A 13,237-nucleotide genomic window follows, 5' to 3' on the forward strand; every position below is an offset into this window, starting at 1 on the left:
TTAAGTCTTGACTCACATGTGATTGTTGTAGTCATAACATATTGTTTCGATTCAACAATTTGAACTTATGTCACATGTAGTTTTGATTACCTCGAAAACTATGTTAGCTCTTCGACATTATATTATAGGGAGATTTTCTTAAATGGCCTCCATCAAATTACTATAATCAATTTTGGCCTTCAATTAAGTTAATTTACTAAAATAATCTTTTTTTTTTGTGTCAATTACAATGATATCCTTTAACCCTATGCATCCTTAATTTCCCCATTTCAGACTCAAACAACTTTTTCTCTCATCAATTTCGTGACGGCGTCAGAGCTTGAAGGGCATTCATTCTATTTCTTCGAACAGGTACATATTTCACTGATTTGTCTACTCAATTTCTTTCACACGTTCATTACTTTTATATTATATTATTGTAGATGCATAGACATAGGACAAACATATTTTTGTTTCTGTCATATTGTTAATATATTGACCCAGTAAGTTTCTATAACTTTGATTTTAATTATATATATATATATATATATATATATATATATATATTTGACTTGATTATTGTCATGATTTTTCCATAATTTGTATGTTTTTTTTTTGTTGAAGGATATTTTGAAGTTGAATTAACTGGATATTTGTGATTTAATATTGTAGTTGAAATATAAGTGAATTTTTTGAAGTTTAAATACGTGTGAATAAGTTTGAAATATGAGAGTTGTTTGTTTGAATGTATTATTAAGTGGATTATTTGAAATATATTGATTCCAATAAGAATATTTTGAATATGAAATATGTTTGAGTTTTTTTATTTGTATGTATGAAAGTGTATACGCAGTACACTTATGTGTTTGCAATAAAATAATATATACATGTAAAGATGTAATTTACGTAGAGAGTACAATATTTTAACAAAATTTTGCAGGTAATGAATTCATTCAAAAGACTCATTATTTCTTATTTCGGAAAATTTACAAAAAATGAGACTGGTATTTGGGTTTGGAATGGAAAAGATACAAAGTCTTTGCTTGTACCAGCTACAATTTCATACACGGAGTTGTGCAATAAGGTTCAAGAGATCCTGAGCGTTAATTGTTTGACTCAAAAGATCGTGATGCAATTTGTTGTCCCGGGTATGCTACATGTTCCTATTTCTCCAGTTGAAATCACATCAGAAGATGACCTACAATGGTTTATTTCTATTCATGAACAAGTTCCTCTTTGTATATCTCTTGAAGAAAAAACATCAATTGATTCAACTCCAAATGTTGAACCAATTACTGTTGGTAATCATTCTTCTCCTTGTGTGAATGGTGCATTACAAGATTCTGAAATTGAAAATATTGTGAATTGTTTGGATGTTGAAGGAAGAGGGGTGTCAAATCATGTCTTGGACAATGATCAATTTGTTGAAATGCAACAGGATTATCGAGAATTAGAAGGTGAATTTATTAACTGTGGTAGTGCAGACAACTATTTTACTGGTTATGTGATTGTTTCAGATGCCCACCGAAATTTCATCTCTACTTCTATGCCGATTTCAGGAAACGAAAATGGCATTGATGATTTATTTAAGAATAGCAATGAAAATGCAGCACACGGTTCTGTACCAATATCAATGAATGAGAACATCATTAGAGCTTCATCAAGTTGCTCAAAAACTCATAGAAGGTTAGAGAAAGTGTTGCCATCTGAATCATTTCATGATGAATCTGATGTTCAGGCGGATCAGTTGTTTCAAAACAAAAGAGAGCTGCAATCAAAGTTACACATGCTTGCCTTGAGGAAAAAATTTGAATTCAAAGTTAAAAAGTCTAACAAGTCAGTAATTTCAGTTGTATGTATTGATGATAACTGCAAATGGAGTATGAGGGCAACAAAGCTACAAGATTCGGACTATTTTCAGGTTCGTAAATATACATCTATGCATACATGTTCATTGGATTTTCGGCATAATGGACACAGGCAAGCAAGTAGTTGGGCAATCAGTCAGCACATCATGTCAAGATTGCAAGATCTTAACCAATCATATAGGCCATCTACCATAATTGGTGATATACGCAGAGAATTTGGCATAAACTTGAGTTATCGCAAGGCATGGAAGTCCAAAGAGCATGCACTTGAGCTGATTAGGGGGTCACCTGAAGATGGTTATGGGAATTTGGCGTCATATTGCTATATCTTGGAGAAGAATAATCCTGGAACAACTACATATATTCAAACAGATCAAGGTGACCGTTTTTTGTACTTCTTCTTGTCTTTAGGACCAAGTATACGTGGTTTTCATTCTTCAATGAGACCTGTTATATGTGTTGATGGTACTTTTCTAAAATGTAAATACAAAGGGACCTTGATAATTGCAACATGTCAAGATGCCAATGGACAAATTTATCCGATTGCTTGGGGTATTGTGGATTCTGAGAATGATTCATCATGGTTGTGGTTTATGTCAAGACTGAAAGAACAAATTGGTGACTCCAATCGATTGGTATTTATATCTGATCAACATAAGAGTATTACTAAAGCAATCAGAATGATATTTCCACAATCTCATCATGGTCATTGTATTTGGCACATGGAGCAAAATATTAAGGTAAAGTTTCATACAAAAGGTCTCATACCTTTGTTCAAATCTGCCGCTGAAGCTTATCGAATGTCCGAGTTTGAAAATTATATGACAGAAATATACAAAAAGAATGAGAAACTTGGAAAATACTTGGAGGATGCAGGTTATGATTCTTGGTCAAGAGCTCATTTTAAAGGGAACCGCTATAATATTATGACATCAAAAAATGCAGATTCTATGAATGCTCTGTTAAAATCTCAAAGGGAATATCCGATCACTGCTTTGATTGAACACATACGATCAGTTATGCAAAAGTGGTTTTATGAGCGTCTTGAAGAGGCAAAAGCATGCATGACGCAGTTGACCCCAAAGTTTGAAGAAATCTTACGCAAGACACTTGATGCTTCTTCAATTCTCAAGGTGAACCCTGTAACAACACACGAGTTTCAGGTTGGTTTGGATACAACTAATATGGATGTTGTGAATGTTGCACAACGTACATGTTCATGTAAGAAATTTGAGATATTAGAAATTCCATGTAGACATGCACTTGTTGCTGCAATGTCAAGAGGGATTTCGATTTATAGTTTATGCTCTGAATATTATAAAACTACATCTTGGAGAACCTCTTATGCCGAACCAATTCACCCTATAGATAAACAGATAGATTGGTTGATTCCAGACGAAGTTCAAGGAAGGGTTATTTTACCTCCATGTGTGAGGCGACCGTGTGGAAGACCACGAACAAGAAGGATGAGATCTATGGGTGAAATACCTCGTATGCGTCATTGCTCTACATGTGGTTCTACTGGACACAATAAAAAAAGTTGCACAAATTCTACTCCTACTTTGACTTGACTTGATTACGTTTAGAATTTTTCGAACGGGGTGATTGTTTCACTAGGATTTTGTTTGTTTTTTTAAATTTTAATTTTAATTTGAATTTTGCACATTAATCTTATGAATTCAATTCATCATCCATGCATTTTGACATAGAGTGAAGATTATTTGTCCACGTTAAAATCAGCATAAATTGCTTGGTGGCATGCTCCTATTTTTTTGTTGGTTCTCAATTTCATTTTTGGATAGTAAATGAAGCAATAAATATTGAATGAAGCGAGCCTAAAAGGGCATAAAATTGAGATTAGGGATTGAACAATGATTTTAAAATAAATTAATTGAAATAATGAATAAAAATGTGGAGCAATGGCGAAGAGGAATCAGGTCCACGGAAATTGGCATGCTTCTGCCTTTTTAGAGAAATGGAGCAAATATTTTTGAATTTTAAAAAGGGTATTTTAGGATTTTTTAATTATATAAGACATAATGGTAACTATTTAGTAAAGAAGGCCATTTTTAAAATTTTGACTTTGAATTGGGTTAGAATAATCAATTTCCCTATATTATATGTAAGGAAAAAATTGTTTTTTTGGTCCTTTAAGTTTGTCACTTTGCGATTTCGATCTTCTATATATATTATCAGATTTCAGTTTTAGTCCGCTATCTTTATTTTTTTGACAATATTTTAGTCCTTTTTTTGATGTGACGTTGATGTGGCACCAATGCAGTGCTGATATGGAGCTTACGTGTATAGTGTCACGTAAGCATTTTCGAATAAAAAAACTTAAATTGCCAAAAATCGAAACATACATGACTAAAACTGAAATATGAAAACATAGATGACCGAAATCGCAAAGTGACAAACATACATGACCAAAATTGCAGTTTTCTCTTATATGTAATATAACTTTCTAAACTGTATATATAGGAAGTTGTTTACTAGGTTTATGGAAGGGCTCCTCTAATTACTAGGAATTTGTAGTTTTATATATAATTCATGCATGACGGATGGAAATACTCAAATATTTTTAGTGTCATGCAGTGCACACAGCGTAAATGTAAAGTAAAAATAATTTATAGGATCGATTTGGACTAAAGACCATAACGGCCGGCGCCGTAACGGATACATTAGTTATTGTTTAATAAAAATAATTAATTAAATAATATCTAACATAATTAATTATGCTTTTCATCTATGTCTTCAGGCTTGAAATTAATCATTTTCATGCATGAAGTTTCTGGAAGCGTTAATATATTAACTTATAATTTGTTAAATATTAGTGTTAATTGAACAATTAAGAACGTACAACAATAGTAATAATTAATTGGGCGGAGTAATAATATTCTTGAAAGTGATAAGGGGATCGATATTCAAATTTTTTGTCACTCAGTGATATGGAGGGGGGACATGTTTTCAGGTTCAAAAATATCACAACACTTGTATAAATAAATCTTCTAGTCAAAAACGTAAAATTCGTTGGAGCTTTTCAATACTTATTTTTATAAATTCTTTTGTTCTCATTATGATATTAAGAAGAAAATGCGCTCCCGAGCTTATGTTTTGACAACATATATATATATGTAATTGTTGTATCTCACAATTACTTTGAAAGTTTATTGTTTCGATTCAATATTAAAGATTTTCTCAGAGAAATTTCCTCCTAGCTAGTTACAAACTCGTGAACCTCCGTGGTCAATTTACTTTGAAAAACAAGAGTTACAAGAAATTAACCAAGCCTTGGTTAAAAAAAGCGGTCTTCGGAGAACATTTAGCCTCAGCCATTTACAATTAATTAGCTGGCCCTAACTACTGTCCAATATTAATCAAGTCGAGGGGGAAAAAATCCAAATTTTTCGATCTTACGAACCGGAAAATTTCATCCTACCCCATGGATTTTACCCTATGTGCATATAGATGGAAGCAGATGATTAGTCAAATTATGCGGGCCCCCATGATTTAGACCAATGAAAGAGTTCCACCTACCCCATGAAATAATGCCCATAGGATATGATCGAATATCTATTATGAATCCTTGTATAGTTTTACCTCGAAAACTATGTTAGCTCTTCTACGATACATGCATGTAATAATATAACTTACTAAACGGTAAAGGAATTTGTTTACTAGTTTATGGAAGGGTTCCCTAAAAAACGTATATAGGATATTTCAAACGTTATTTTATTCTTTATATTTTATTATATATATATATATATATTTGAAATAAAGTGTGGGGTTATGTAGGGTTTCCCCACACGGCCACACGCTAGCTGTTAATGTTTGGTCGGTCCTCTTAAAATAATTTAAAGTATGATATATATAGCTGAATTTCCCAGACTTTCATGCATGAATTGTATACAAATCAACAAATACAAGCCCACACGCGAAATGTTGGCATATACATTCTCATGCGAAATGTTGGCATATACATTCTCATTTAGATTCGCATAAGGAGCAAATTAACACAAAATATATATAGCTAGGAAGGATATTAACTAATCACTTCCACATAATATACATGAATTAAAAAAATTGATGAATCCCATCTAGGCCATCCATATATATTTGTAAATTATGAACAAGCGAGCTCTCTACTTCCGAGAAATCTCATGCACGGAAATAAAATTTACAATTTCGTTTTAAAAATATTTTTTGTTCATTAAACAAAAGCTCTACCTAGCTAGGTTCTCTATAAATACCCCTTCACAATCACACCATGCACATTGTGAAAAAGTAACCCAAAGCAAATAAATTAAAGCGCTGCCACCAAAACCAAAAGAAAGAATCAAAAAATTTGTAGGATCAAATCGAGAGGTGTCGAAATGGATCCTAACAATGGAGAGAGTAGCAAGCATCGATCTGGGAAGAAGGGAAGCGTTATTCCTAAAGAAAAGGAGCATATTTCAACAAAGATGGGGAAGAAAATAGCAGAGTATGGAGGAAACAATGTCAAGTCCGCTGTTGAGACTTGAGGCTGTCAAATCTCACAAGAACAAGGGCAAAATAAATCCTCAAGATCAGTGAAGACTAATTAAATGTGTAATATGTGTGTGTGCGTGTGCGTGCATGTATAAATCTTGTGTTTAGGCAACAACATATTGAATAATGTCATGGAATGTGCATATCTATCTATCGTCAATGGTTGCATGTTTTATTGTGTTTAATTCTATTTATGTGTTTAGTGAATTTAAATGTAATAATAAAGCAATTTGATTATTTCAGGTAGCTAGTCATTCTTTTCATTGCACTTTTTTGAAGGGATGAGAAAATGTCTTCAATCTTCTAATAATTCTTCGTACTTAGGATTACTTTAAGACATATATATGAGTGTCACCTCATGGTGGACACATTAGGTGGGCACGATGAGTGGGCAAGATATCAAAATTATATATATATATATATATATCATTTGAAAATTGAAATTGGATCCATTACCCCCGAGAAAATAGCAAATTAAATTTATGAATATGATTAACGATTAAATTCTTAAACTGAAATATATTATATAAATACGTTAATTATATCATTCAGGAAATTATTTAGTATTCAAGATTATTTTGAAAGTCAAAGAATATATATATATATATATATAGTTTTAATTCTGTATGTTTGTCACTTTGCAATTTTGGTCTTTTATGTTTTTATATTTCAGTTTTAGTCCTGCATGTTCTGATTTTTGGCAATTTCGGTCCTTTTTATTCGAAAATGCTTATGTGTCACTGTACATGTCAGCACTAAATTGGTGTCACGTCAGCGCCACGTCGGAAAAAAGACTAAAATTACCAAAAAAATAAAGATAGCGGACTAAAACTGAAATCTAAAAATATAAAGGATTGAAATCGCAAAGTGACAAACATACCGGATCAAAAAAGTAATTTTTCCAAAAAACATTAATTAACTTTGTTTCTAATATTCCACACATCATTTTAATAAAATATAAATTAATGTGTGGACCCATATTAAATATGAGTAAATTTATGTGAATGTACATATGAAAATTAATGGCAGTTTGATTCAAGATTATTTTGAATGACATAGAAGTTAATAATATGATATATACATAGATATGTACACACACACATATATATATATATAGAAATTTTCAGCTGCCCAACCAATGATTCCCAACTCATCACCGACAACTAAAACCCGGTAGTGGGTTTTAGTGATACGAAATTTTTTTAAAAAAAATAACTAAAACCCGGTAGTGGGTTTTAGTGGTCGGGGACGAGTTGGGCAGGAATAGTTGGGCAGTTGAAAATTACTCCATATATATATATATATATATATATATATATATATATTAATTCATAGTATTTTGGGGAAAAAACATTAATTATTTTTGTTTCTAATTATTCCACATCATTGCATTAATAAAACATAAATACTCGTTTTATATGTTGCTGTAAGAGAAATCCTTAAACAATTGTTGTCTTCCCACATACAGGTACATGCATGTCGCATGTGAAAAAAATACGAAGTTTCATTTTTTAAAAAAAAAAAATTGAAATTATCAACCAATATATAGTTTCGCCATAAATATACAGTTCATATATAATCTCATAACCATATAATTGAAAAATACATATGCTAATGAAGTTGATTATAAATCTATATATACTAGAAAACAATTGCATTGAATTTTGCTACATTATAACTTGCACTGTCTTATTTTTAATCATATTACGCATCAATCCACAGTTTTTTCCACAAATTTTCACCTTTTCAATTTTAATTAATCATTTTTCTTTGGATTACCAAACCAGACATCGAAAATGATGATGTGCCACCAAGTATTGATGACATATAGGATGTCATGCATAGCAACACTCCAACTAAAAGGGATTAAATTGAATAATAAAATGTAAATTTATAGATTAAAACCCTAAAATAATATGACCAAAAGTGATAGACGTACACAGGGGTGGACCCAGAAATTTTTTTCAGGAGAGGCGCAATTAAGGACAGAGCTATATATATGTTGTTCCACCCGGGTGGTCGCTTGGGTGACCTTATAATTTTGTTTTCTATTTTTTTATACATTAAATTTAGTCCACTATGTCAATATCCCCGTGAACAATTTTAAAAATAAAAGATAAAATCTCAACACATAAAAAAATAGAGAGCTTAGAAAAATTTAGTTTGGATAGAAATAAAAATTTGATTTCGTTATTGGATACAATTTATAAAACAATCATGAATGTGCATTTTATATCAACTAAAAGACGACCAAAAAAGTTAAAACATTATCATATATTCATAATAATTCATTGTACAATTATTTGATAAGTTGCTAAACATATTTTTTTTAGAATATAATAGATCAATATTAATTAAAATTGACATGTATCATATTTTATTTTATTAAAAAAATAACATAAGTATATACTAATGATTAATTTAAAAATTTGACCCTACATGAGTCCGCCTCTGGACGTACATGCAAGTTAAAATAACCAAAATATAATTTTTCCAGATATTTTTTAAGATTGCTCAAGATATAAATAATGCAATATATAAATATATATGTACGTATGTGTAGGTGTAGGTGTGTGTAAATGTATATATAATTTATTATTTTGTATATTAATATATATAATGCATGAAGGGTGGAAATTAGGTTTGAAACTACCGACATTATTTTAAAGAAGAAATCAAAATTTTTGAGTCAAACAGCGTACATGTAAATTTGTATCTCGAGGGTTGGACGACGACCAAAGAACCAAATTAAGATTCAGGGCTAAAATTTTTAAATAAAAATAAAATACTATTCGAATTGTAAGGCTCGATCAATCTATATATGTCGTCAAATAGTTGCTGATTTTCACGAAGAATCTGAAAGATTTAATATTTTCATATAGTAAACAACGATAGCAATATTTAAACTTTATACACTTGTAACAGTAATTAATTTATATATATTGTGAACGTACAAAACAATTATAATGTACTGATCACCTTAATACATTTTTTGTGAACGTACAAAACAATTATATATATATTCCAATTTCTTGGAGATTGGAATATAATACATTTTTTTGACCTTAATTAATTTTATTCTTATAATTATGATATCAACAAGAAAATGCCAAGAAAATGTACTGGTTTAAATTAAATTATCTCTTGAGCTCACGTTTAAATTCTGTGGTCATAATTAAGTACTTATACATGGTCAAAAGTTTTTCTTGTTCCGATTCAACAATTTGAAGAATCCAAACTTTGATAGAAATTAATGAAATTTCTTCCTGATTACGCAGTTGCGAACCCGTCTGGTCGAGTTTCTTGCAACAAATTAAAGACTTGAGTCCAATTAAATTGATTTGTTTTCTAAATATTGAAAATTAAATTTATAAAATTAATAATTGAATATTAGATTTTTATAATAATAAAACACATTATAGTTGGACAAATTAAAAATAAAAAAAAATTAAATATATAAATATTTTAAAGTATAATAACTTATATGTAAAGTCTAAAAAAATAAAATATAAATTATTTATAATTCGTTAATTCAGTTAACTGATTTTTTTTAATGAAACCAATAATCAAGCTGAATTAATCGAAATTTTTTAGAACTAAAATCAAATATTTGAATTAACCAAACTGATCAATTTTCGAATTCATTCAGTGGGTTAATTCGGTTTAACTAATACAATATTCATTCATAATTATCTTGAAATCATTAATTTCAATAATAATGTATCTACTAAATATTTTTAATCAACTGTCTTTCTTTTTGAAATTATAAAAATGTTAGTTGAAATGAAACAACAAAATATTTGAATTATTTACGTGTGTTTTCATATTAAGTATTAACATTAATTCGTTGGTGTATTATTATATAATATTGAAATTAAATTATAAGAAAAAAATGTTACAAGAAAATAATAAGATAAAATAATAAGATTTTTTTTAAAATTAAAATGTATAATAGAAAGACCTAAAAGTAAATTAAAAAAATAAAGAGAGAAAAACCCAAAAATTTTAGAAAAAAACCTAAAAATATGAATAAAAATAAATAATTAAATATTTAAAAACAAAAAAGAATTAAAAAGGAAAAAAAAAAAAAAAAATTTGGCTGTGGGGATAAACGATGCCCCCCACAGCATCCCCTACTGTGGCTTAGCCACAGTAGGGGATCCAAATCCCCAAATGTCAGCATTTACATTCTCATATTGGATTTCACACAAAGAAACACAAGAAAAATGCGAACTAGTTTTAAAATTTCATAAATTAATGTATCTTAGGACGTCTACAATATTCATAAAATATGAGCAAATGAGCTCTGTTTTCAAGAAATTTCATAGAAATTTACGATTACAATTATAATATATTTTTTATTAAAAAAAAACTAGGGTTTCATTTGCCATGAGTCTTCAAATTATACCAAACGTTTGGTATAATTTGAAGACTCATGAACCCTTCATATTCAGAGACAGTACGTACCTCAAAATAAACACAAGCTACTGCAAAACCAAAAGAAAGAAAGCAAAATTTTGCGGGATCGAATCGAGAGCTACTCGTCAAAATGAATCCTAACAATGGACAGAGCAGCAATCATGGATCATTTTCCAAGCAGGGAAGCGTTATACCTAAAAAAGGGGAGAAAGCCTCCACGAAGGTGGTGAAGACACTTGTGGAGTACCGAGAAACCGCGGCGAAGTCCACTGCTCTGATGCCGTCAAAACTTACAAGAACAAGGGAAAAATAAATCCTGATCGAAACTAATATGTAATGCATTTGAATGTGTTATATATATAAATATATATATAGAATGCATTTCTAGCTAGCAATATGCATATATGTGCATGTGTCATCTGTGTTTGCATGATTAATTGTGTCTCAGTTTTAGTAATATATGTAATGACTTTAAATGTAATAATAATTAATAAAACATGCAGCTTGATTATTTCAGGTATTTTTAGTTTTTATTGCACATTTTTAAAAGGATCGTATCGAAATTGACGTCCATCTTTATTCTTTACCATTTCAGTAAATTGATACGAATAATGGAGCTAGGATTTAAAAAAAAAAAAAAAAAAAAAAAAGCACACACACACATTTGATACACCCTTAGTTTTGGAAGTGCATATATATTTTTTAAAATATATTTAATTAAGCAACAATCTTGATGTTTTTTGTTTTGAAAACTGGAAATTTGGGTATGATTTCTGTAATTTTTTTTTTAATTTTATTTTTTGCCAATTTAAGTAATTTTCTACTAGAGACGCTCCACACGATAGTATTACGTGCATAATACATGCACGTCAGAAAAATGTTTAAAATTCCCGAACAAAATAGCATAATCAACCAAAAATAATTCGACAATATAGAAAACCAAAATCACTAAGAAGCAAACGTAAAATACTAAAATTGCAATTATCTTATTAAAACAAACTAAATTGCATTTTTATAACAAATTGAAGGACTTGAGCACCACACATGATTTTAAACATCACAATAAATGTATTTTGGAGTGACGTCGTTCAAGATATAATATCAAATCAAATGTATGAAGATATTTACATAGAATAGTCTCAAATTTACTTACTTACCCTTTATTTCATTAAAAAAAAAATTTGAATATTAGAATTGTAATTTTTGGCAAATACATGAACACGAGATTTCTTAGAAGATCATCAAGAGTTTACGAATGTGGTTGCTTTATATATATATATATATATATATATATATATATATATATATATACACACACAAAATGTAGAGAATCTTGGGACGATTGGTAACTTAATCATGAAAATTCGTCAAGGTCTTAATTCGCCCAGATTTCTTTCGTTAAATGATCACATGAGACGCACGGCTAATAGGGTGGCTCATTCGTTGGTTCGGAAAGCTTTATGTTCTTTGTCTTTCTTAGAATGGTTATCTGGTGTTCTAATGAATTGGTTGTCTGTATTGGTTTCCCAAGATCGGAGAAATTAATTATATGAATGTTTTTATTCTCAAATATATATATATATATACTAGCGACCGAGGCACACGCGATGCGTGTGCGACATTAAAATTTTAAGTTTATTTTAATACGATACAATGACATTTTTATAATGAAAATTTTGTGTGTGATATTTACTTACATTATTTTAATCCGTGTACTTGACAATTTTTTTAGAACAATAATTATATTGAAATCAATATCACCAACTCACCATCACTATGCAAACATAAAAAATGAATAAATGATTAAAATTGAATATCGATCTACCATTATTTAAAAATTATTGTAAAAAGAAAATATTCAACATCACCATCACATATACATATCTATTTATATGAATCAATTTTTCAAAACTTGTCTTCTTATCTGCGACGCTCGTAAAACTGCAGGAATAACAATTATAAACTGATAATTTATTCTATTACATTGAAGTAATATTTAGTAAGAATAATATGTAATTTATGTAGTACCGTTTTTATGTCAATATCATTGGCAGGTCTGATTTTTTTCCTGTCAATATATAAATAAAGGTAAAAATGCGAGAGTATAATGAAATAATAAGTAAGGTTATTATTAATTTTTCCTTTAAACTATAAGCGCATATGTACCTGAACAATTTTGTTTCTTCTATCTGCCTTCGTTTTGCTATGCCTTTCTTTAAAATTAACGGGATTAAAACTTGTAAAACTTAAATAGACATTAAACACACTGCATCTAAAAAATCTTAAAGAGTATATGTTGGCATACCTTCGTTAGATCCCAGCCTTCAATCCAACCAATTCTCTTCATACTATAAAAAAAATTAAAAAATATATAATCTTAACTTTCTACGTTAAAATAAAAGATAGACTGTATAATAAAGTTGCTTACGTATGTCTCTTAA

At 29.5% G+C, this 13,237-nt stretch overlaps 1 protein-coding gene across 1 annotated transcript; it reads left to right on the forward strand.

The window, feature by feature from the left end:
* The first annotated feature begins 289 nt into the window (after positions 1-289).
* On the forward strand, positions 290-3,418 carry LOC140889162 (uncharacterized). Its single transcript, XM_073296869.1, has 3 exons — positions 290-351; positions 920-1,436; positions 1,539-3,418. The coding sequence occupies exons 2-3, from the start codon at positions 923-925 to the stop codon at positions 3,416-3,418; spliced, it is 2,394 nt and encodes a 797-aa protein (XP_073152970.1). The 5' UTR covers positions 290-351; positions 920-922.
* Positions 3,419-13,237: the final 9,819 nt, after the last annotated feature.

Source organism: Henckelia pumila, chromosome 3, assembly GCF_033568475.1.
Source record: "Henckelia pumila isolate YLH828 chromosome 3, ASM3356847v2, whole genome shotgun sequence".
Taxonomy (NCBI): Eukaryota; Viridiplantae; Streptophyta; class Magnoliopsida; order Lamiales; family Gesneriaceae; genus Henckelia; species Henckelia pumila.

What these genes read in the sequence shown, in the direction of transcription:
- LOC140889162 (XM_073296869.1), top strand. Translation starts at nt 923, where the DNA reads ATGAATTCATTCAAAAGACTCATTATTTCTTATTTCGGAAAATTTACA. An exon ending in GGATTATCGAGAATTAGAAG is followed by an intron (nt 1,437 to 1,538) that starts GTGAATTTATTA and finishes TGCCGATTTCAG; the next exon opens with GAAACGAAAATGGCATTGAT.